The sequence below is a fragment of the Pithys albifrons genome, chromosome 1 (assembly GCF_047495875.1).
Source record: "Pithys albifrons albifrons isolate INPA30051 chromosome 1, PitAlb_v1, whole genome shotgun sequence".
Lineage (NCBI taxonomy): Eukaryota > Metazoa > Chordata > Aves > Passeriformes > Thamnophilidae > Pithys > Pithys albifrons.
This window is the reverse complement of record NC_092458.1, coordinates 13,763,297-13,788,863: the sequence shown is the minus strand read 5'-3', so window position 1 is coordinate 13,788,863 and position 25,567 is coordinate 13,763,297. Positions and strand designations below refer to the sequence as shown.

General features: G+C 37.1%; 1 protein-coding gene across 6 annotated transcripts; it reads right to left on the bottom strand.

Annotated features, from left to right (window-relative positions):
- Positions 1 to 834: 834 nt before the first annotated feature.
- On the bottom strand, positions 835 to 25,053 carry PNPLA4 (patatin like domain 4, phospholipase and triacylglycerol lipase). 6 transcript variants are annotated; one of them, XM_071564962.1, is made up of 9 exons: positions 24,854 to 25,053; positions 23,502 to 24,231; positions 22,664 to 22,790; positions 18,073 to 18,257; positions 13,471 to 13,565; positions 13,156 to 13,291; positions 10,122 to 10,187; positions 4,140 to 4,292; positions 835 to 1,616 (listed from the first exon to the last, which is right to left on the bottom strand). In XM_071564962.1, exons 2-9 carry the CDS (start codon positions 23,730 to 23,732, stop codon positions 1,485 to 1,487), a joined length of 1,125 nt encoding a protein of 374 aa, XP_071421063.1. In that variant the 5' UTR covers positions 23,733 to 24,231; positions 24,854 to 25,053; the 3' UTR covers positions 835 to 1,484. The 6 variants fall into 6 exon arrangements, with proteins under 6 accessions (XP_071421063.1, XP_071421147.1, XP_071421232.1 ...); XM_071565046.1 differs by having other exon boundaries at positions 23,502 to 23,810; XM_071565131.1 differs by lacking the exon at positions 24,854 to 25,053 and having other exon boundaries at positions 835 to 1,567; positions 23,502 to 24,842.
- Positions 25,054 to 25,567: the final 514 nt, after the last annotated feature.

Below are 25,567 nucleotides of genomic sequence, written 5' to 3'. Positions count from 1 at the left end.
TGTTTCAAGATTCCATCAGAATTCTAGAACAAGTATTACCATTGAATCAGAGACTAACCATAGCAGATCAGCATGAAAGAAGAGACTTTTTAATAGCATTATCTACTATAGCTACTCATGATGAAAGTTCTCTGTATAAATGAGAATGCAACTGAGCATGGCACAGACGCCTTGGTAGTAAAAAAGTAACTTCTTTAAGTCTGACATGCAAAATGCTGTCCTTCAGACCTGGAAATCATGCAAGCTATTCTGTTTTCACTGTGTACAGAACCTCATGCATCTAGAAAGAGGTGGTGTTCTAAAATGAAAGTTATGGGGCTTTACATCAGCCTTTTCCTTTTTTCATTTTTTTAATTATCAAAAACAGTAATAAAAGAATTAAATTCCTGCTCATGAATCCTAATTTGATGCAATCTGGATACAAATACAAATCTAGTGGTTACATGCTGAAGAGGCCTTCAAACAGCTATAGAACTTTGGGGTTTTTTCTTAACCACAGGTTTTCAGTTGGTTTTAGGAATTCTAAAATTTCACGCATGCTTAATTTTTATTTCTTTTACATACTAATAAACCAACTTAAAGCCCACTTTTAAATAAAGAGTTGTGGATTTTAGCATTTAGGCATGAAGACTGAAAATCCTGAACTTAAGGTAGTCAATGCAATGCAAGTGGTAAAATAAGATTCATGAGTCTGAGTTCATTATCTGCTGACTCCCATCAACTACTCTCCAATAAACTAATAGTACATAATCAGACTATTACAGCATTCACAGAAACTTATAAATGAACCCTTGACAAAAATTTCAAGAAAATATATTTATTCAATTTTGGCAGAGGAAGAAAATGTAATAAATAAAACAATTTCTTACACACTTCTTTATAAGTTATTTTTATATGACACTTCTGCTACAAATTTCAAATTTTAAAAGAACACATTAACTGAAAAATTAAGAACTTTTAATGTGCAAAATACACAAAATAGGAGTGCAAATGTTTTATTTTGTTTGTAGCTAGCACTTAATCCTCAAGTCCTTTAGAACACTTCAAGACATGTTTTCGATCAATAGCATTGAGAGCATCCAATTAATAGGCACAATTACTACTTTAACTGAATAATATAATTACAATTTTTATTACCTCAATTTGCCTCTCAAATAACATTGAAAAAGACTTTTCCAAATTTCTGTTAATATGACAACACAAGGTCTTTACAAACCCCATGCTCAAATTCCCAGCTGAAGCAAAATGAATCTAATGGAACTTCCTCAAAACAAGCCATCCACCAGGCAAGTACAGTTTCCATTCTGACATGTTTGTGCAGTTCTTTGGAGTGCAATTGATACTTTCTCAGCTGAAGCAGATGCAAGGCCATTGGGATTTTTATTTTCATGAACAGAAACCAGAGCAGCAATCCCTGAGATTCTCTACGTTCCTGTAGCTGTGTTTTGACAGCCATCACGTTTCACCACGTTTTTGTGTGCTGTCTATTCAAACCAGTTTTCTTTCAATAAAAAGCGAACAGCATCATCAAATCCATTTTGGTACAATGATTCCATTTTCTCCTGGTCTGGTGGGAACAAAGCTTGATTAAGTCTTACTAGGTTGGCCAGTGACAGCTGGAACAGAGCGAAAAGCTATGAATTAGTTTATTAAAGCAACTTATCTAGATGTGACTGTTCTGTCATGTGTTTCATGTAGCATATGCAAAAACAAAAGACCAGCATAGCTGTGTCTACACCAGGAAATTAAGCAAATTAACTATGTCCAAGTTCAGTGCTGAGAGCCAAGACAAACTGGCACAGTCCACGTACGCACTATTAAACTCAGAGCATCCAACACAGACTGCCTGTAAAACTGCCCAAAGTTCCTGAAACACTTTAAGTCTGGAAACACTCCCAAAACTGTCTGGCAGAGTAGTAGCTGGCACATAATAAACTTGTGCAAGGAAATATTTTGACAATAGTAGTGCAAACAATCACATTCTTGGGAATATTCCCAGGCAATATTTAACATGAGAGCATAAATGTAGCTTGTATTATCAACAAATTAAGGACTACTCAGCATTTTAAGTGGTCACTCATGTAAAAATATTTTGGAGCTTTTTTCTTGACTACAGACTTTAGTAAATTGTTTATGACCAAATAAAGAAAAAAATAGATCCAATAATGTTCTGAACAATTTGTTTATATAATTAACTCAATATTGTAGGCACATACTTTATTATACAAAATCTTGCAAAAAATTGTCAAAATCATCTTCATTATTTGAAGTAAGACACTAGAAGATGGAGGAGATTCAAGGAGACAGAAAATTGTTAACATTCCAATACACATAAATGAAGATATACAACTATTCAATTTTTGCAACTAACAATATTGCTGAAAAAAATTATTCTTAGGGATTATTCTTACAGCTCTAAAAGCTAAAGGTGCTTCAAATTGAATAGTTTAAAATGTTGCCTGAGATTCTGCACAAGTTGCACATGCAAGACCCCAGAAGCAACGTAACTCTGCAAGTAATTTCTATCCCTAAACTAATCACCAGCTTATTTTAGCTCCTCTAGGTACACTAGACATTAGATACAAAATATAATCAAATAATTTACACTAAGTGATTGCATATATTTTCAAGACATATGAAATCAATAATCTCATACTTTATGATCTTTTACCAAGTACTACCAAGCTTCAAATCTCTGTGAAACATTATAAAGATTTAGAAACTGGTCCAATTTAGAATGACATTACATTACATTAATTTTACTGAAATTAAGAAAACATTAAAAACTGTCTAAAAAGAAACTTTAAGTACCAAATATTGTTTATCTTTATTGTTTCATTCTAATAGAATATCGTTGACCACTAGGTCATTATTCAATATTTTCTTTCATCATGCTAAAGGAAGCAAAACTGTGGTTAAAACCTGTGAAACAGGTTAAAAAGACAGATATGTCAATGATGCAAAGGAGGCAATAACAATCAGTCTTGTATTTCAAGATACAGAGAGGTTTCTGCAAAGACTGCTGCAAAACTATTGTGGTCACAGGTGTTTTCACAAGCTCTCTTGAGCATTACAGTGCCAAGTCACTGTATATCATTTCAAATGTACAACTTTAACTTTTATTTCAAATTCAGTTAGAGCAATTGATTTCAGTAAAGAAATATGAAGAAATATCCTGGAGTTTTCCTCTCCTGAGGTACTCAATTTTTTTCCCAATTGTTATGGGTTTGGCCAGGTGGGCCTAAATTTAGGTTTTAAAGTTCAGACTAGGCCTGGAATTGTCAGCTGATTTGAGCTGGGCTGAGCTAGCTAACAGCTGACTTCTTCCAGCCAATAATATTGTATTCCATACCATATTGCATCATCTCAAAAGGAGTAAAATCCAGTGTGTGGGAGTGGCTTAGGCAGTTCCACCATGGCCAGGCTACAAGCCGGACGTGGTGCAGCTTCTGTCTTGGAGTGGGCCTTGCTCCTGCTGTTGCTTGCATTTTGTTTGAGTTCAGGGAAGTAGAAATATTTTGTTGTCATACCTTCTCTTTCTTGCAGGGTGTCTTTTAGAGTATTTATAGATCTAGAGTGATACACTTTGTATTAATTAGGGAGTGGGAAGTTATTTCCTGTTATATATATAAAACTTGTGTAAGTGTGTGTTATATTGTAGTTTTCTCTTAATTTTCCTTTTTCTGTATAAATACATATAGTTAGTTTCAGCATAAACCTGGTTAAGAGGTTTTTTTTTTCCTCTCTCTCTTCTTTTTCCCTTGGCTGGCTGGGGGGAGGAGGAACCCTTTGTCTCTGTTTTGGACACTTGGTGTTTTGCCAGCTCAACCCAAGACACCTATAAACACTCTTCCTAGGTCTAGAGAGTTGATATGTAAAGTAAGCCTAATATTATTTACACTTAGCAGCCTGTTAAAATCTGCTATATTTTGTACCAGATCAATGATTTTCAAACTTTCTTCTTTATTCCACGTTTTCTTTCCCTCGTGTTTAAGAAAAGGTTTAACCTCCATTTGCAAAACAGAAAATGCCAAAACTTTAGGTAAGTTGATGTATAACACAAAATAAACACTTAAATATAAACTTAACTGCAGAAGTACCTTTTATTCTCTAAGTTAATTAATAAACAAGCAACTCACCATCATATCTTGTTTTGCTAATTTAACATAAAGATCCACACGTCCTTTGTCTTGTGGACAGATATCTAATCGACCGCTGAAAGGAGAAATCGTCACCGTTCTTCCAACAGGCAGGATAGGAAGGCCATTGGTAAGGCCACCATCAACCCACTTCTACTGGAAAACAGAAATATTTTCAAAGCAGCACCAGTGTAGTCTGATCATAATGGAATATTCTTTCCTGACCCTGCCTCCTCCAGTTCACTTTCAAGAAAACTTACAAGTTTCTTTCTAAGAATACCATGCATAAGGTTGAGTATGTGGCATAAATATTAAGGAACTGACAATGTTCACACAGAGTTATAAATCAATGACCATTTGACATAATGTGCATATTTGTGTGTAATGTATTTATCAAGCTACTGATAAGGCTTGTTAATTAATCTAATAATAAAAGGCCCCACGCAGAATTTTTCTCAAGACATACATGAAAAGATAAGACCGTTAATATTGCACATGAACCATATTAAATAATGCATACTGCTCTAGAACGTTATTCTGAATTAAACTAGGAGCTGAACAATCTGTATGTGAAGGTAAATGACTCCACAACCTAAACCACACATGACTCCTTCTCTCTTCTGTGATTCTGTGATCTTTCTTCCAGGGCCTCATGTCTTCTTACATACACTACACGAGAGAGCAGTAGCTGGAAAATGGAGGGTACAGGTGGGAAGCAGTTGAACAACTATGACATAGGAGGGAGCAGGGAGGAGTTAAGTATAGTGAAGAAGGAGATCCAGGGGCACAAATCTGATCTCTAGAGACCAAATTACATTCCAGTTTAAGCAAGACAGTGGTGAAATCTCTTACAAATATATTTTATACCTTCATATTTCTTTCTGTGCTTACATGCATAACCTAAAACTTAAACCAGTCTGCTGGCAAAATGCATTCACTGACATCATACATGAGGTCTGATGACCAGATGCATCTCACTGAACTTTACCCATCTAAACTGAATTAGTAATTCTACATTTCCTTTATTATCAACACTTCTTGAACATGATTCACCTTATCCTAAATTAGGTATTTATATCTCATTTTAATTGTGCTAAAATTTGCTTTCTTCTCCACTAATTATAGAGAAAACGAACTTTAACTATGTAAGAGGTAGACTACTGCAAATACACAAAGCCAGACACATTGAAATGCTGTCAGAAATAAGAGATTCACCTCAGTATTTCTTAAGTGTTTGACCTTTCCAAAGGTAAACTGGATACTCCAGAATATCATCTTCAAGTTACATTAACAGAGAACACTAAAAAGAAATGGCAAATTATACTAGTACTCTTCAGCACCAATCAAGCAGAAGGCTTTTCTGCTCTAAGTGATGTTCTAGTGACCATCATGAAATCGCAAAATAATGCCAGTTTTGCACCAAAGTTCCTGAAAACACTACAGGAATGCAGTCACAAAAGTTAAAAAGTAAAACTCTCATAAAAAGTATATTATTAGGAAGTTTTTTATGACATTTAAATTAAACTTGTCTTCAAACTGTTGGCAAAACATTAGCTTTCAGTGTAGTGACTGCTACTTAGGAAGCATTAACTTAGGTTGCAGTGTTTGTTCCTCAGACACCTCTGAGATTCCCTGAGGTCCATAGATAGATCCCTCTCAGCTGTGTCCTTTACTCTCACTTAAAGCAAAACTCATTTTAATTTTATAAATTTCTCCTAGTGCCACATTTGAGTTCATGCAACTGAAAGACTTTACTGTCACCAGCCCCTCCTTCCACTGTGAACTCCCGTATCTGCTGATACATGGATTAACTCCTTAACATATTCATATATAGCAAGTGGGTAGTGGTGGTATATAGGCAGTTAAATGCCACCCTGACGCCCGATCCCGTCAGATCTCAGTATCTAAGCAGGGTCAGCCTTGGTTAGTACTTGGATGGGAGACATCCTGGGAATACCGGGGGCTTTGGGTTCTAGTCCTGAGGACTTCATTGTCACCGTCCAAGCTCGCTTGGCTGTGGCAGATGAACCTTAGGAGTTAAACGGTGGGGCCAGTTCTGCACACGCTGTGCCTCACCTAAAATCCACTGCGCAGGCTCAAAGGACACACTCACGTGGGGAGAGCCCTTCCCAAATCTTCGTTTGTGAAGCCTTGCCATGCATAGCCATACAGTGGTGGTATCTGTCTATGTCAGTTAGCACTCTGTTCCCCCACACCACCCTCTTCTCACTCTCTCAGATGAATTCTGTGTTGCTGATCTTAAAATATAAGCTACAAATAGCATCATTCAACAGCTTCTATGGCCCCTTTCATCCTGTTACTTCATTGTATGCTTTAGCGCTTGACTCATGACATGAGTTGATGTCAGAACCCACTATCCACCACTGAATTCCTTCACTTTGCACAAACACCGTATTTCTCAATGCTTAGGATTGAGATTGTTTTGCCTTAGTAAAGAAGACAAAAAATGAGTAAAATTCCAGAACCATTTAAAGCTATTTTTCAGGTTTCTCAAACTCCCATTACAGCATTGCTGTGACAGCTGTGAGGAAAGATGCAATATACTATAACATTTCTAACATTCAAGCTTCTTTTGTGTGTGTATCTATAAATATTAATTTATTATTGATTTAGATAAAATGCTCCTTGGAGAACCAAGTTGCTTTTTTTTTGCATTTCCTACAGTGAAAAGCATAGTGGAAGCCCTGTCTAAGCCATGTCAAAGACACCATAACAGATGACATTATTAATGTTTTTGCAAGTGTAACTTAGTACTTTTACAATTCAAAAGTTCTCATACTTTTAAAAACTGTGATTATTTATATTTCCCATCCTCTCCTTCTATGTAACTTCAATATTTATTTGAAAATCAAAATATTTACCAAGGTGTCACAATGATTTTTATTTAGCACTATTTTCTGTGGATACTGTTCTTTTATTTTCTTTTGAGCATTTGGGAGAAACTGCTTGTCAGTCAAAAATACTTTAGCTCCACAGTCCCTCGTGTTTCATGGCTGTAAAACATTTATTTGCTGCAAATAAAGACAAGTGATGCCCTAACTTCTTCTAATTTTATTAATCAATTCTTGAAAGATGCTTCTTAGCTGATGAGACAACTTCCTGGTAACTTCTGAATTAACTTCACTAATACTCTAGTACAGTGCAAAGACAGAGAAAGTTTTGAAATAACATGCAATGAAAAGCAAACCAGACAATGACACTGAGGATGTGGGCTTGACCTAACAGAATCTACCCCTTTACCAGTTTGGTTTTTACAAAGCTTTTCCATAAGAACTACAGACACACAAAATACAGACTCATCATCAGATACAGTCAACTCAGTCATCTGCTCATCTTTATCTGTCTTAAAAATTAACCTTGTCAGAGACTGAAGGGTCACAAAGTCAAGTAAAGAAAAATAATTTCACATGGAGTTTGCTCCGGTGTTATTGGAAGCCTAGTCCAAGGGTACTTGAATTAAGTTAGTCCAATCCAGTTAAGGCCATGAACAGAAGGTAAATTCTCAGATGTTATTGCACACTTCCTTTTTTGTTAGATTATTTTTAGGGTCATCAAATAAAAAAAACTCATAATATGAGCACAGTAATGTTATGTCCACACTAACAGGAAATTTAGCTTATCCATCCCAAGAGTCCAGCCTGCAGGTATGCACACTTACAGGTAAACTAGCTAATCCCCGTGTGAAGCCAAATGCTTTCCAAAAAGTATTCTTCCTGAAAAGAAAACTGAAGTGCAATGTTTACCCTAGGGTTCAGTCTCTGTAGGCTGTATGGGTAGGCTAGCAACAGGTTTGGCTATTTTCTGACATTACTTAAGCAAAAGTGCACCATGCTTACTTACCATGCATAATGGTAGGTAGTAACACAGCACAGGTAACATAGTGAAATACATTTTAAAAACACTCCCAAATGACCTGGTGATATGTGTGCAGGTGATAGATGTAGCGCAGAGAAGATCCAGATCAACTGTTCTAAAGCACAAAAAAGGCCAGCAGACTCAAGCAGCTAGCAGACAGTAATCTAAATTCCATGCTGACTCAGATCTATGGCCTAAGGAATTGACATCCTGAAAGCAGTGTAAAGGCAGACAGACAGAACCTTGGGCTGTTAGTAAAGCTTTCAGGAAACCTGGAATATGATGCTATATGATAGGTGACTGTGCAGAGCTAAATCAGTATCTAATCCATCTTATTGACCTAGTGCTTACCATGCCTGAACCATGATGTTACATGCCATGTATCTGGCTCTACAATGTGTGCTTCTGGGCCCTACAACACACCCACACAGCCTCATTACCTGCTACTCCAAAACACTATTGCAAGAGAGATCCCAAGGTTTTGCTCTCACCTTGCTTTAAGCACTTTCGACTAATGAATGGAAGTCACAAGCATTTACAGGCAACAGTTTTCTTTTTTTTTTTAAATACCCAATCCACAAACACACCATTTTACAGAGTATGAGAAAAGTCAGTGCAGACATGCAGAACTAATCACTCCAACAAACAACAATAAATGAAAGCAAGCTCATTCCCAGAAACTGTCTTTTCTGAATCTCACTAAAGGAGAGCAGTAAGAAGCTTTGGGAATGAAAATAAGCTTTCAAGTAACAGAAGAATCAGTTTCCATGAAATCTTCATTGATTTAACTTTTGAATGCAGAGAAAGAAACACAGGTAGGAATGAGAACTATCCCCTAGAAAAAAAATTTGCAGTAAATGCTACAGGGCTAAAAAATGTCAAAAAAGGCTTCAGTAAACATCCAATCATAAAAGAACTGTTCATTCACCAAAATGGGGTTTAAATAAGTTTTGGACAAAACTCTGAGCCAACTTTTCAATTTTTTAATTGGAGACACAGCACAAAAAAATCAACAATGACATGTTTTTTCCCTTTAACTAATGGCAGAATGAACCTAAAAACCCATATATCCCCTTTGAAAAGGCACAAGCAACATACAGATTCCAATTAACAAAAATTCCAGACCCTGGGAAGCTGTAAGCAGTTTTCATTTAACTCCAGCTGTCAAACAATATTGATTTAAATCCTTCAAATATTTCAGGTGATATGTATTGTCATATATATAATTCTAAAGCTGACAAGCTTTCTGACATAACAACTATTAGCAAGGGGCAAATACATATGGTTTTGTGGGGCTTTTTGGCAAGGTGGCTGTGACAATTCTGGAGGTTTCAGAGGAATCATTTTTATGAATATGAGGCAATAAAGGAAGATGTATCATGTAGGATCTATCGGAAAGAAAGAAATAGCTATTTTCATGCTTCTAAAATTATTCTTGAAGTGTTAATATATTTATGAAAGAAAGACAAAAATGTTCTTGGAGCTAAATCAAGTTAAGACAACTGTGAAAAGGTTTTCTTATAATACTTCACACTCCTGAAAACTTCATAGCTGTGTGCTACAGTGAGGAAAAGTTTATTCTTTATGTGCTTTTCCAAAGGTAAGAGATTTGAAGGTACCTGGCAAGCATGTAACTCTATACAGAACATGAAAACAACACGCATGTAAACACACATGTGTGCTCCTCCAGCAGCATCCAACCTTTCAAGACCTCCATATCATTCCTTCCACTATAGAGAAGGCAGATTGGTGGTCCTCTAAATTTTGAAAAACAAACAAAAAAAAACCAAACCAACATTCTAAATTTGATATTACAGCTTGTGGTGAGAACAATCTTTAGCAAGACGAGCTTCTTCTCATGGTAAGTGTTGGACACTATCTTTAGAAACAGCTTCATGCTACAGAGATCATTTCACTCTCAGCATCCACAATTTTTGAAACAACACAAAAACAAACTCATCTTTCATGGAGTTAATCTGCAACATTAACAGAAACAATAAATGTCCTAGCAAATAAAGTACTGCAGTGGCTTTCCCTTAAGATCAAATAGTTACATCATAAATGAAGAACACATACAAAGAAAGTTGGTATTTCATGAAAAATTACCTCTCCTTTATATTCCACTGGCTTAATTCCTGCATATACTGGTATAAAACTACTTGCTAGCAGGACCTAGAGAGAATCAAATAGGAAGAATACACAAAAAAAAATTGAAGAAAAGGTGGCAATGTAATTTTGAACCAATACATATTTTCATACATATTTATCTATCTTGAATAATACAGCAGTAACCAGTCATTATGTTAGTTTTATAAAAAGTCACTGTCATCTCAAAATGTGGTACGTCAAAATGTGACTAAAATTATTCAGTAAGGTTTGCTTTTCCTATTACTTGACAGTGTCAACTCTCAAAACAAAATATCAAAAATTAACTCATTGATTTATGTGATTCAAAAGAGAATGAGCTTAGTTTTGCATAACGTAAAGTAAATCTATGGCTTTGCAGAAAGTAAATGTGCATATGCTGAAAAAAGGCAACATATTGTCAAAGAAGAAGCTGACCCAGTCGTTGTGTTGGCATATTAATGAAGTGTTTACTCTTCTAATAAATCAGATTTTCAAAGTTTCAAGAAGACTATCAACATCCTGAAACTTCACATATATATATCTTTATCAGTGCCAATACTTTGCATTTAATACATTCAAGTATTAACAAATTACTATTTCCCCTCTTGTAAGTCTTCATTGCTGTCTACAGCACCTCTCAATTTTTATTTTTTTTTGGACCAGGACACCTCTTCTGTCATGTACAGATGTGCACACACCCATACCTTTCTATCCATTCATAGCAATACCTGTGAGACAGTGTGTGTTTATACCTATGCATCCACTGATGTATAGATAAGCAATCAGTATACAGCATTCAAAGAGGGCAAATGCATGGGCAAAGTGCATTATGTCAGGATTTTTCATACAGCTAAACAGAGTGAATGTGCACATGTTTGTGTGGCGGCATGAAAGACCACCCTAGGGAACAAACTGGTGTATGTACTATGTGAAAGATGACCAGGCACCAAAAACCCTACAATCTGCGGAGATTATGGAAGAAAATGCCTGAGCTTTTTTGTGTGGCATTACATTTAAGTTTTACAAAAAAAATTAAGCTACTTTCAGTATTAAGCACCTCTGCTACCCCTAACAAGTTTTAATTAGGACTGTATATGCATATGAAGACTTCAACTTTCACTTTGGGAACTCCTGCCTCTTTCCATGCTCAGAGATGCAGAGCACCAGAGCTTCATCTGAGCTCAGATAAAAAGGTTTTCTCAGCTTCCTTATGTGAAACTGTTGCTATTTCTCTACCAAATAGGCCTTTCTCTCACAAAAGAGTAACACAGGGCTCCCAAGTTCCCAACATCAGCATCTTCCCCTGCCCAACTCCTTTTCTCCTCTGTCCTTCCACTCCATCTCAGTTACTTTGGCACTTCTAAACTAAGAGAAATGGGGAAAAAAGTTTAGTTAAAGAGCAGTCAAAACCAGGTGCCCTCTGCAAGCCTGAATTCTTTTCAAGAGGACTATTTCAAATGTGGGAGACTTTCCATGTCCACTGGGAACAGTAAAAAAGATAAAAGTTTAAAATTATAGCAACATATATTCCTTTAAGCTATTATGAAAAACTTTGAAACAATAAGGCTTGTTACTATAATGCATATGGAAGTTGAAAGATTTTTGGCAGACAGTACAGAAGTCTTGCTGTTTGTAAAACAATTTGCCCAACAGTATCTTTATGGGTACCTTGGATTTAGCAGTCATGCCCAGGTGTAATACAATCAAATAACCTAACAAGCTTTACCCTCCATGCTACTGCAGCAGCCACCAACACTCAGCTGCACACATGATACATGCAGAGCTGAAGGCATGCACAAAAACAGGTATTATGAGCTGCGCTGAAAGATCAGACAATATGAACATATTCTAATGAGCAATTATTTGTAATTTTATTACTATTATTCCAATCCATTCTACTGCTACCATAGAGAACAAAAGACTAGAACAGAAATGGCTAAATCCGTGAAAGGACTATTGAAACACTAATAAAATGTTCACATTTCCAAGGTCATCCTGATGCTTCTAATTCTCTCCAGATTAGAAGGAGGAGGTTAGAAGTTTTCACTGCAATATATACCTACAGAATAATAATCTCCATGCTTGTCACTGCTGGTTATTTCTATACCTAGAAATAACTGTATAATTTGAAGCAAACTTTTTGCATAATTGTTTGCATGATGAAGTATTACAGATTATCAGAGGTAATAGGGCAAACATTTTTAAAAGTGATACTTTAAAGGCAGATTCCCAATGCATAGTTTGAGATTTTTTAATGAGTATGATTTTTTTCAAGTAGTAACTATAAAGAAACACTTATTTGCTGTAAGCATTCACAAGGGTAGGGAAAGAAGGAATTGCCTTTTATTCCCTTTTAGTCTGCTGTATCTTATGATGTCCTCCACTATGATACAATCAATTACTAGAAAGAACATTTGCTTTACATACATCTGACTTCCTCCTACCATTTCATATCAACTTATGTATACAATCTTGATCCAAATTTAAAAAGTGGTATATGAATGAAGAGAAGGGCAGTAAACGATATACTTTCCAGCAACAGATAAAACACAGTACTTAACATTACATTATATCTATTATACACAAAGACCTGCAGGCACCTTTGATTTCTTTTTAAACTCCCTTTACTTTTTTTGTGATGAAACAATGTAAATAGTATGAGTAAAGTAAGCGATGCAAGAACTGTTACAAAATTTTGAGATTAATTTAATCTCATATACTGCAACAATGAGTTAACCCTGTTAATTTTCAAAACACATTAGCTATGAGGTAGAATATACCTTAATAATGACAGATTAAGGAAACACACACAACACAAAATAAATTTTAGTGGAATTTGTGGAACTGTAAATCAAATTCTGCTTCTATTGTTTATGTTGTGGTTGTAGCACCCTGATAGTATAAGTGGTCACTTGAGTAAAACAGTGATTTATTTTACAGCTAATAACATCCTCATAAGCCCTGATGAAACTCAGGCATTTTTATTTAAAGCAGCAATATTCAACTTCATTACCTTAATGAGCTCCTCCCTGGAGGAAAAATTTGAAACCAAGTGATTTTCCCCACTTCTTGAGTTAGTGACTGACACATAGAGCCGGTTCTCAGCTATCTCATGAACATTAGAAGGAAGAATAGACTCTATGCCTTCCCTAGACGAAAGAAAATGCTCAACGTAACTCATCAGCATTGTCTAAAACCCTTGCAAATACACAGCACTGAAAGAAAGAGTGGTGAGCGCCCCATAGTACATAAGAAATATGGACACTCTCCACTTGCATTTGGAGAGCTCACTACAAAACTCATCTTACAGAAGCATCAAGATAGGTACCTAAGTGTTTTCATGAAGTCATAGCCAGGTGTTACAGCACCAAAGTTCAATTTTCTGACTTCCTCTGCAAATCCATAGGCAAAGTGCTTACATTTCTGGAAATGGAAAACAGTAACCATTAGGGATTGTTTCAGTGATGGGAAGCATGTTCAAGTGCAGTACTAAAACATATTAGAGGCTAAAGCTTTAATCAAGGGAGAGTTATAAGATCTGATTTAAATACTTTGCCACATGTCCTTGGTTTGTAATCAAGATATGTGCAACAAAATGTTGATATTTTTATAAGGACTAATTTCTAAGAAGAAAAAATACATTCAATTAAGAAATAAAGAGTAAAATTTCATAAGTATACCACTTTAACAATCAAGGAAAGTTAAAGGCACTTTTTCTACACACTATCACTACTAAATAATCAGTTTTCTAAACCATGTCATTACAAGAATAATCATTTATAATTCAATTCTAAAGCCACCTTTTATTTTAAAGACTATTTCAGTACTAAAACCAGACACAAGTCCCTTAAAATGTTTATAAGCATTAAAAAAATTAAAATTGCTACAACTTCTTCTCACTAATGTAAAAAACAAGCTACTAAAAATATACATATTTAATGAATACAATACTTAGGAAGCATTTAATGAATGGAAAACTGTGATGGATGATACATGAAAAAAAAGACACCAGATAACAGACTCCATAACATGGAACCTCTTTTACACAAGTTGAAATTCCTATCATTAACAACTGCAGAAAAATAACTTGAAGTGCAATCCATAAGAACTCCCAAAGGAGAGTAAAAAAATTGGTATAATTTATTTTTCAGTCATAACATGCTGAAACAATGAATTATGATGCTGAGTGTTTAAGAGTCAGTATTCAGTATTTGTAATCTTTTTTTCCATACTTTCATGCAGACTTCCCTAATGATATTAGGGACTTTGGAAAAAACTAAATTCAATCTTATGCATATTTCTAAAATTGGTTCTCTATAAATATACAGGTTGTCTATAAATATTATACCCATATTCACCATATATATATTGTATCTTATACCCATATAATATATGGGTATATATTATACCCATATATTCACCTTTATAATCACATGGAAAAAAGATAGTTTGGATCTTCTGGATTATTAGCTCCCTGCATGAAGAACAAATAGGTTGCTAGTTGTCTCAGGTTGGCCTAGTTTTTTTACCAACCCTGGACTGCCTCCTCCCTCCCCCCAGAGTCTTCCCGGCAAGGAGAGAAAAAACTGAAAAGGACTTAAAAGAAACTGAACTGAATTAAAAAAAAAAAAAAGAAATTATATTTTCTAACATCCACAAATACATATGCAATTTACACACTATGTGAGGCCCCACCCCAGGGGGAGATAAAAGGAAAAAGGGAAAAAGGGAATAATGCTTAACAAGGAATGAGGGGGAAACAAACCTGAACCACAACAAATGAAACAGAGAAATACAATTAAAGACTTCAGGAAAAGGAGAACAAGCATGAAATCATCTCACCACGTCCCGGCATAGGAAAACCAACAGAAACAGAACAGACCGTTCAGGCTTCCCTGCTCCCAGCTCCCGGAAAAAGGGAAACTACCACCCCTTCCTATCTCCCCTCCTCCTACTCTTATGTGGAAAACACTTATGGAATACTTTGTAATGTCCACTTCCTTAGTTCCACCTAGTTACTGAGGAAGCCATGGATCAAACCCATTACACTAGTAACAAAAGAAATGACTGAGTGACTGAAGAAAGGCAAGAGGAGGAGGATAAGGGATTTAATGGAAGGAAAACTGGGAAGGAGTTTGGGTGAGAATTAGCATGAGATCAGGATCAAGCTGACTGAAACAATTTAACTTCCTTCCATCACTTGTACAAGAGAGCATCTAAGTAAAAGACAGAAATGTAGTTCTTGCAACTGTTTTTTTCACATGGCATTCAAATAAATGTATTAAAAAAGTTCACTAAGAGTTTCATATCTCTTAAAGAAACAATGACTGTAAATATCTGTGATCATTAACTTCACCTAGGTTAGATTTGCACCTTTACCTTGTGAGGTACTTGCCATTTCCCACTCCAAGCCAATTAAAATGTATAAAATTAGCTATTAGTCTTGAATTTATTTTAGATTAGGCAGTTAGGCTTCTTCTGCAGCCAATCTGCTGGAAAGAGGCACATTCAGACACCTCTCTCTTTAAACAGACAAAAACCCCCACAAAACCCTACACAGAAATACCTTAGAACTATCGTCTTTATATCTAAGAGAGTTTCATAAAGTGACAGGGAACTAAGAGTATCAAGGAGCTGGATGAATCCAAGCCTAGGCAAATGACAGAAGACTACTTTCCATATTACAAATGCTAATAGACCATACCTAGACTCTCCATTCCTCTTCCCAAAGGGAACAACTTCCTATAGCTATCAATAGTTCTAGAATTTCATTGCTAAAAGCTTTAAACAATACATCTAAAATTTAAATAATGACTGAGGACATGTTTAGAAATTGTAACTGTATTGAATTAAGCAAAGTTGATATCAAACATGATAAAGGTACTTTTTAAATAAATAGGTATTTATCTATAATTATATAAGCCTCCCCAGAATTCTGAAGTTCCATGCTTTTTCAGCAGTGACAAAAAAAAGCAAGATACAACAGAAAAACACTTGCAAACTGTCTTACTAAAACAGTAACAGTCAAAACAATAAATCCTCAATGTTACATTCTCTCCAAGATAAGGACAGGTTGCATTAGAGCTTTGAGACTAGGAGATGCAGAAAGTCCTAATTACGGCTTGTCTAACATCACCATCTCTGGGGAGAGGGGAAAGAAAAGAAAAAATAATTAACTGATTAAGAGCTATATCTGTGAATATAAAATATTTCAAGCTAGAAATGTAGTAAAGATAATAATACAATTATCCTGATATGAAAAGTTAATTCTATTCAGTACACAACTTAAATTCCATGGGAATTAGAATTATTCACCATGATAAAATAGCTCTCAATTTTCCACTGAAACAATACAACAGAATAACTAAGAAGTACATAAAAAAATGAAAAGGACTAAGAAGTTCATGAAACATTCTTCAGTTTGCAATAAAATGACAAATTTTCAAGGAAAAATCCATCAGACTCAATATAATACAGCCTTAGTTTCCACAAACAAAAACTAATAACTGTTCTAATATTTTTACTTAGAAAGATCTTTGTAAGTTGGACCAGGCTGAGAACAAGTGCTCGTACCCAGAGCCTACAATAAGCAGGAAAATTTCCTTGGGCTAACAAAGGGCTGCTGTGCTCACCACAGAGGAAATGAAAGTCAGAGGTATGCATTATACCAGGCAAACTTGAAACTGAACTACCAGGCAGAGAGGCAGTAACGCCTGAATAGGATATGAGTAGGGTTCTCTTCACAGCAGGGGAACTTGCCTAATACAAAATCATATAAAGAATGCACCCAAGGGAGTGAGGCAGGGGAAAGAAGCCAGGGAAGAACATACTGATGAAAGCAACAGAAGTATATCTAATGCTGCAAGTTAAATTCATATGCCAACAGAAACAACCAACCAACAAACACGATCAGTGGCAAAGTGGGGTTATAGTATTCTATTATTTGAATCAAATGCAGTGAAAAGAAAGTTACCTTATGCTCACAGAACTGAAATATAAGTGTACTTAGACCAAAAGTCTAACAGCCTGTTTTGCCCCACAATAAGTAAAGACATTAAAGAAATACTAATGTTTTGGCAGTATCTGGTCCTTTACATATATTAAGTCAAAGTCACTACAGGCACTTCAGGAGGGCAAAGTACCCTTAACCTCTGAGGAAAATCAAACAAAAAGACAAAAAAAAAGAGCTAATTCTCTCCCATAGAAACTGTAACAGTGTAGTAAATGAATAAAATTTTAGTGTCACTACATGACACCATATCCATAGTTAAAAAGGAGTGGCATCTCTGGAGGAAAAACAACCCAGACACGTATATGCAGCATGTCAGAACAGAATGCTATGAGGGTTCATCCTCCTGGGCACACAGTAGGGGCTACTGTTGTTATGGTGTGGGTTGTATTGAGCATAAAGGAGGTGCACAAGCCACTTCTTATGCTGTCTAATGGAGCACAAGGCACAATGGAGCAAGGAAAAAACTGAGAAGGTGTGTGGTGTTTATGGAGAGACACTCCATCTACCATTTTCATCTTCTTTCACAGAAAGGTGAAAGGATGGTGCTATGCACTTGCATAACAAAGCCTACCTCTACCCAAGAAAACAATGATTCACTTTGTTATGTACCATCATTAAGTACATACACATTTTAGTATATTAAAGTATACCAGGCTGCCTGGTATACTTCACACACATAAGATTTCTCTTTATGTAGCTTAAAATATAAAGTTCATATGAAATATTTTTTTCATAAATATTTTTTCCCACAAGTCACAGATGTGGTTCATGAAAACACATACAAGAGTCCTGTTCCTATCAAAAAGTGAGAAGAAAAAGAGAACAAAATATTTTAATAAACTTAACTGAAGATGAATATATTAAAAAAATGTCCTTTGAAAATTATCATGGCCTATACCTAGGAGTTTACTAATTTACCTCTATATTTTCTGGCACTGCCAACAAGACAGCGGCAGTCAGAGATCCCGCAGAAGCTCCCGCAAAAGCTTTCACATCTGTCAGGAACTTCTTACCATGCTTGTAAAAAGCAGCGGCTGCCCCCAAGTGGTAAATGCCCAGAAAGCCACAAGCCGCAAAGGACAGGTTGATGTGTTTCATTTTTGCTGTGGAAATAAAGGGTCACAATCAGAAAAAGGATAGGTTAATTTTGTTTTATAATATACATCTATTCTTTTGGCATAGAACACAAAATAAACTATCTACATAAGGAAAAGCAGTTTACTTAAGAACAGTAAAAAGTTTTGATTACTAAATACATCAAACAAGCAGTAATTAGATTGGTATCTACAAAACTGAAAACAACTCTAAAATAACACTTAGCACATATCCCTTTTTAAGTCAATAAAAAAGTGTATATTTTTATATACAATGTAACTACACATTTTCATCTAATTTGTCAAAGAAATGCAAACTAAAAGTAGCTACTAAAAAGTGATAAAAGAATGCCTTTGGAGAGCAATCAACGTTAGCCATCTTGAACAAAAAATAAAATTATTCATAAAACTGCTGGCCACTGTCTCATCATGCAGTGACAGGACAAAGTAGAATGGATTCAAAATGAAATAGTGTACATTCAGATTAGATATGAGGCAGAAATTCTTTACTATGAGGGTGGTGAGGAACTGGAACAGGTTGCCCAGAGAAGCTGTGGATGCCCCATGCCTGAAAGTGTTTGAAGCCAGGCTGGATGGAGCTCTGAGCAACCTGGTCTAGTGGAAGATGTCCCTGCCCATTAAAGTACTAAATGCATGAAAACACACACATACTGAAGGTGTCTAGGGTGGAATGTAAAATTAACAAGAAATCCCACAAATAGGAAGCATAAGTTCACATCATTAGGAATGGCTAATTAAATAAATAAATATAATGCTGTACTTTTATTAGCTCTTCTGTTTCTGCAAATAACCACAATTACGAGACCAATGTATTCCACAGATTGTATTATAGAGATATATGAGATATTTTACACATTATCTTAGTATTGAATTAAAAATAAACTCCTACTATATTTGTGTACATCTCAATATGAATGGAAACAAAATACAGACACTGTTGTATCAGTCTTGATGAAGAGAGGTAAACATGTACAGCAACTTATTTTGGTTAAAGATGCCTCTTCAACTCTGAAATGGGAAGAGCAGGAAACATGAGGATAAACAGCTTTCAAAACCACTAGCTAAGAAGACATGGTAAACTCAACTGCTTTTCCTATAGCATGATTAAAATCAGACCTAATGGTCTAATCAGGTTTGCTGTTTTTCTGACAGAGAAAGAGAATACCATAGTGTCAGAGAATATTTGGTGCATAGTCATTCTGGTAAAACACTACATTATAGTATGGTAGTTTATCAACTGCTTTACCCCCCTTGCACTGGAAATGTTTGCATATCCACTTTTAAGAAGGAATACTTGCAACACACTTGTAATCAAAGAAAGCTTTAGAGGTTGGCTCTTGCCATTGACAATACCAGAGAAAGGCATTTGGAATGAAGCAAATGATAAATCCTTTAACTATTTTTAAAAAGAAAGGATCTTCTAATCTAAAGAAAAATCACTGAATTGAATAGTAGATTAAAAAAAATTTACTCAAGATGTTACTGGAAAACAACAAATACAACTCTGATTTCATTTTTTGCTTTAGTAGAGTCGAAGAAAACTAAGACTCTGAAGTATGATGTCATGATATGCTTTCTTTCAGTTTAATTAAACTCTTGGGAGTTCAACCAACTGCTTCAGCTGTCTACATGCCTTCTACAAATCAGCAGCAAAGATGCATTTGCATCACAGGCCACTTTGACAAAAAGATGAAGCTGGTCAAGGCAACTGCATTATTACATAGAAATAAAATCAAGTATGGAAGAATCAACTCTTATTTCTGTACAAAATAAATCTCAAGGTCAGGACACTACTAATATGAAACATTATGTGAAATAAGAACTAAATTGACATAGCTCATTGGTCAGAAAATATGTGAAGTATGAGTTTACAAATCCAAAGAATTACATCTAAGGGACCTACGGAACATAACTAAGAAACACAAGTGAAAGATAATAAGGTTATGAAAATAAAAATAAGCATGTGGATGCTTATGTACATGTATATACATAACCAAAGATTCTACAAGGCTCATAATCCAAAAGGTATTTCTCCTTGCTGGAAAATAATTAGATTTTCACAAATCAAAAAAAGATGAGAACTAAAAAGAGTATCTGAAGTACAGTTACAGCAAGAAATTTTAGATTGAAAGATTTTTTTCAAAAAGAAAAAAAATCCCTGCATATAGAAGACAATCACACCTCATTGTATAAATGACTGGCTGGTACCTTTTCTCTAAAGCGAGAACAGAAAAGGAGGTGATGTGAACTGAAGCAACTATTTGATTCTCTGACCAAGAACTGCCTGACATATACTGACTAAAGTCAGATATCCACGCCTTCTGTTACGTGGCTTCATGAGGAAATTGTACCTTCTTACATGTGCCTTAGTTCTATGTACTTATCAGTTACTGGGAGTAACTACTGTTCTCCTTGAGTGTCTGGATACATGGCATTCTCCCTTTGATCAGAGTTAATTTCTTAACACTTAGATCCCACACTTCTCTGCCTCCTTCCTTTGCCTACCCAAGAGACAAAAAGAGATATTATTGAATGAGAATTCACATCAGTTATTTTACTAACAAAAGAACTCAGGGAGAGATGAACACACAGGAAAAAACAGCACTAAGATTTCAGGTCAAGGACTACTATTCAAGAACACTCACTTTTATAATATAAATTTTCTCTTTTTTTTTTGATTCTTCCAAATATGTCATGGGATCACTTGATTTGCAAGTTATAATGGTGTATTTCAGAGACAGAATGATGCAAAAATGTCTTTTGTTTTGATGATCTGGTAGATCACTGCCCTTTTGATCAAAAAGAATAAAAGGATTATAATAGCTCCAAAGAGGAAACAGAAATTTAATTAAGTCTAGAGTATGTTTCTTACCCAACTTCTTACAGAGTAATAGAAAAGGATCACAGTCACATCTGAACAAAGACCACTTCTTAAAGCTGCCTGAGCAAAGAGCAGAAATCTTGCTATCTTAGAAATGGTATGAAACACCTTTTCCACAAAACTTCAGACAAATATTCTCAGAGGGTTTAACATAAATGTCACCATTAAAGATATTGATACCTATTAACACAAAATTATCATATTGGCATGGCTGAAGAAATATTTCATTGAACCTTACAATATACACAAGTACATTTCAGCTGATCAGTGCACCATTTACTGTAGAGATATGACACAAACAGGACATAGCAAATACTTTTGTCACTGCTTTTCAAAAATGTTGTCATTTTACAGGATGAGCAAAATTCAAAATATGTAGACTTCAACTGGCAAAGGGAATAGGAATGCTTCTGTTGCCTCCAAGAAAAATCCAGAAGCATAAGAAAAGACATGCACAAGAAGAAATGAGAACACTGGGGCTGCTCAATCTCATTACTTTGCAAATAACGCAGGAGCATTCTGAAATAAACATAAACCTAAGAGTTCTCTTTAAAAAAAGATTATCACATCTGCAGGAAAAAAAAATTCACTGTTGATTAAAAATCTACTGGGGGGTGGGGGCATTTCTGTTTGCTCAGCAGTATCTCATCAATTTTTAATGCAAACCTTCAAGAGAATGTACGTAAGGAGACAAGACTGTACAGAAGAATTATGGTACAGTACAATACAGCTTTTTCAGGACAGGTACTGTCTTCCTGATTGTCATGCACCAGAAATAGCACACCAGTTTCTCATGTGGCTGTTTCCTGACCAATATAATTACATAAACATTGTACAATCTCAGGGTCTTAACCTGTCATAACTTCCTCCCTGTCATCCCACTTGTAAACAAATGCTGAAAATGCCCAAAGCAACTGAATAGAAAAACCTTTACAAACAAAACCTAAATATACATAGAATGCAAATGACCAAGCACCCTGAAGCACAGGAACTGAAATGTATGATGCATAACAGCACACCTGAGGATTAATTAGAGAAGAATGACAAAACAAGCAAAGTCACTGAAAGAACTGTCTAGCTAGGCAGCATTGCTAAAATAAAAGTCATAAGTGTAAATACTAATTTACCTAAATCAAAAATCAACACTGACACGGAAATGTTTAACTGTTTTTTCACATTTATAACAGGAAAAAAACTCCACTGGCATCACAAACTATTCACAGCCTTCAGTGAATATAAGAGTTTGATGAAACTGAAGGAAAAAAATTAATAATAACACATAACAATAAGTACACAATCTAATCAGCCATTAAGAAACTTAGGAAAAGTACATGAGTTTTTGGAAACTATAAAAATTGCATACAATCTCCTTAAAATTAAAGAATAAATAAACACATCACAAGATATAAAATTTTCAAATTAAGATTTTAGACCATCTTGACCCTTAATACAAGATCTACATAAGTCAGCAAAGGCTGACTTCTTAAGAAGAAGGCAGCAAAAGATTCAATACCTTCTAACGAATGTTGACTTCCATCAGGTACTCCACTGGGACTTTTTCCAACAGCTATTTTAGTTCCCTCTGCACTAGTAGCCATTCTTCTATCAGCTACTGATTGTTTATCATTCACCTTGGAAACCTACAATCATACAGTCAAAAAAAAAAAAGAGAAACAAGAGCAAATATAAGATGACATTATTTAAAGTCAATTAAAATAGTTGTAAACTCATCTAGATGAATTTCTCAATAGTTTAGCCCCCACTAAACTAGTATAAACCCCAATGTTCCACTATTTATACATGCAGCAATTTATATTTTAAAGACAAATTTGACATTGAAAAAGGAAAATGTTACCACTTGGAACAGTGAATGTTCAACATTAGCTTTAATTTGTGTCCTTTCCCACTATTTTTGCTTATATCTATGGGGTTTTTTTATCATCAAACACTTAAGTTTTTATCCTCCCTTACCAGTCCATCCCCACCCTGCCGTTGTTGCACGATATTGCATCAGTAAGTCACTTTCCAGAGAATTGTGGTTCTATTTTTCACTCAATGACTGTCACTCTAACTAATCAGCCTGTCCGTTATCATGCAATACTGCCTGAAGTATAATTTGAAGAAAATTAACATTTCTCCCCAACTTAGAAGTATCACACACAAAAAGTTCATTCTGAAACAATGGTACTCCAGCACTTGCTGCTGTCTGACCCTTTATCTTGATAAACTGAAGGCATCTTCAATTCAGTGCAAGATCAGAAGCTTAGTTCTGTAGGTTCTAAAATAAATTATTTTATCACTGAATAGATGCATGTCACTTATATCTATAGAGCATCACAAAAAATCCTTACCTGGAATTTAATTTTCTTACGTGGTGCTCTTACAGTGCAATAGTTTGGAATTCCAATCCAGAAGTGATGAGTTTTGGGAAACATGCAGCTACACAATTGCCCTTCTTTCATCCGGAGAAACAGTATCTGAGCACTATAAAGACTTTTAGCAGTCCACATTTTCCTAAAAGTGATTTCTGGATCCAGATGATGTGGTAACCAAACTGATACTCTCAGAAGCTGCTTTACCATGAAGTTACAAAGGAAGCATCAATAGCTGAGCTTGGACACCACAGAAGCAAACAGCAGAAACTTTCTCCTAGGCATAACCTATTTAAAAGACATTAGGAAAACAAACCATAGTTGAATGGCAAGTTGCACATCATGGCCTTGATACTGTAACATAGGCCCTCCTCACACTCCTATCACTTAAAACACACATGCATTGACAATGAAGCAGTTCCAGGGAGAACTTGTGCCAGTACCTCCTCTGTCCCTCCCACCAGCCCCCACCTGGAACCGAGTTGTTCACCGCTCAACATGAAGTCAATTCACTTCAGAAACAGGAAGGATTAGAACAGTAATACTCCAAAAAGCAAGCAAACAAACGGTCCCTTATAATTAACAATGTGAATACACTGATCTTCTACCTCTGATGAAAAGCGTGGAAGGAATGACTGAGCAACTTCAGCCAACTTGTTCACAAAGTACCGATGTCAAGATCCTGGTAAGAAAAAGTCCAGCACGCTGGCTGGTACAAGGCAAGCCTTGTAATCTTCTATGCTACAAGGGCAGAGTAGGGGTGACTCACAAACCCATTGTTATTCTGGTTTATACCTAGCAAGACTTTGACCATGAAGAACAGTGTATGTAATGCCCTCCTTCAGAGGAAAATGCGGCTCCTGCCCGACCATCAGCGCACACAAACCCGGTGTGACCTGGGCAGCCGAGGGCTCAGCGGAGCACTGCCAGCTTCCAACTTCAACCAAGTAACTGAGCTACAGGCTGTTTCCTCTGGTGTGCCATGAGACCAGGCCTGCGGTGCACTGGGGCTTTTCCTGCCCCGCTGCCCAGCGAACAGCCGACACAAACAGGCAGCGCAGAGCCCACACACGGCGCGTTTTTAAAGGTACCGAGCACGGAACGCTCAGTGACAACCGCGGGGCGCTCCCTGCGCCCGTCAAACCCGGGAACTCGGAGCAGGCGGGCGATTCCCAAGCGGGACACGTCCCTTCGGAGGGCAATAACCTCAGCCCCGGCCCCGACCCTTCCGTGTCTCCCTCCCCGCAGGCTCCTACCCCATCCCCTCCGGGAAGGGTGTCTAACGCGGCCTACGCGAGGCAGCGGCGGCACCCTGCCCGTCTCAGCCCCACCTCCCCCGTGAGCGGCCCCGGAGACAGCCCCAGCGGCGAGGGTGGCGACTGCCGGCGGATCGGGATCGGGATCGGGATCGAGATCGAGATCGAGATCGAGATCGGGATCGGGATCGGGATCGGGATCGGGATCGGGATCGGGATCGGGATCGGGATCGGGACCGGGACGTGGTGGGAAGTGTCTGCGGGTGCCGCCCGGGCCCGGCCCGTGACACCGCCTCCTGCGCGCCTGCGCAGTCCTTGCCCGGCGGGGACAGCGGGGAGGCCCGAGAGCTGCGGCTGCGGCGGGGTCGTGCCGGGGGCAGGCGGGGCCGTGCCCGGGACAGGGAGGCCCGGCCCGCCCTCCTGCCCGCCCCCGGGCCCTCCATGTGCCGGCGGGCGCTGGGTGTGCCCGCGGGCGCGGCTCGCCCCCGCGGGGTTGTCGCTGACGCTCTGCGGGTCGGTGTCCCACCCGAGCACAGGCCCTGCCTCGGGCCGCAGGCCCTGAGGGGCGGTTTGTTGATGCGGGGAGATCTCAGGGTGGCAGTAAAGATTAACTCCCCCTCCCCCTTGTTTTGTAAGTGTGTGTGTTTTAGAAAGGTGAGTCCACGCACCCTTCTGGCAGGCGAGAGACGGTGCAAACATCGGTCACAGATTGAAGATGCGGGCGGATCCCGCAGCCCCAGCGGGTGAAGGAGGCACCGGCTTACTGAGGGAGAACAGAGATGCCTGAGG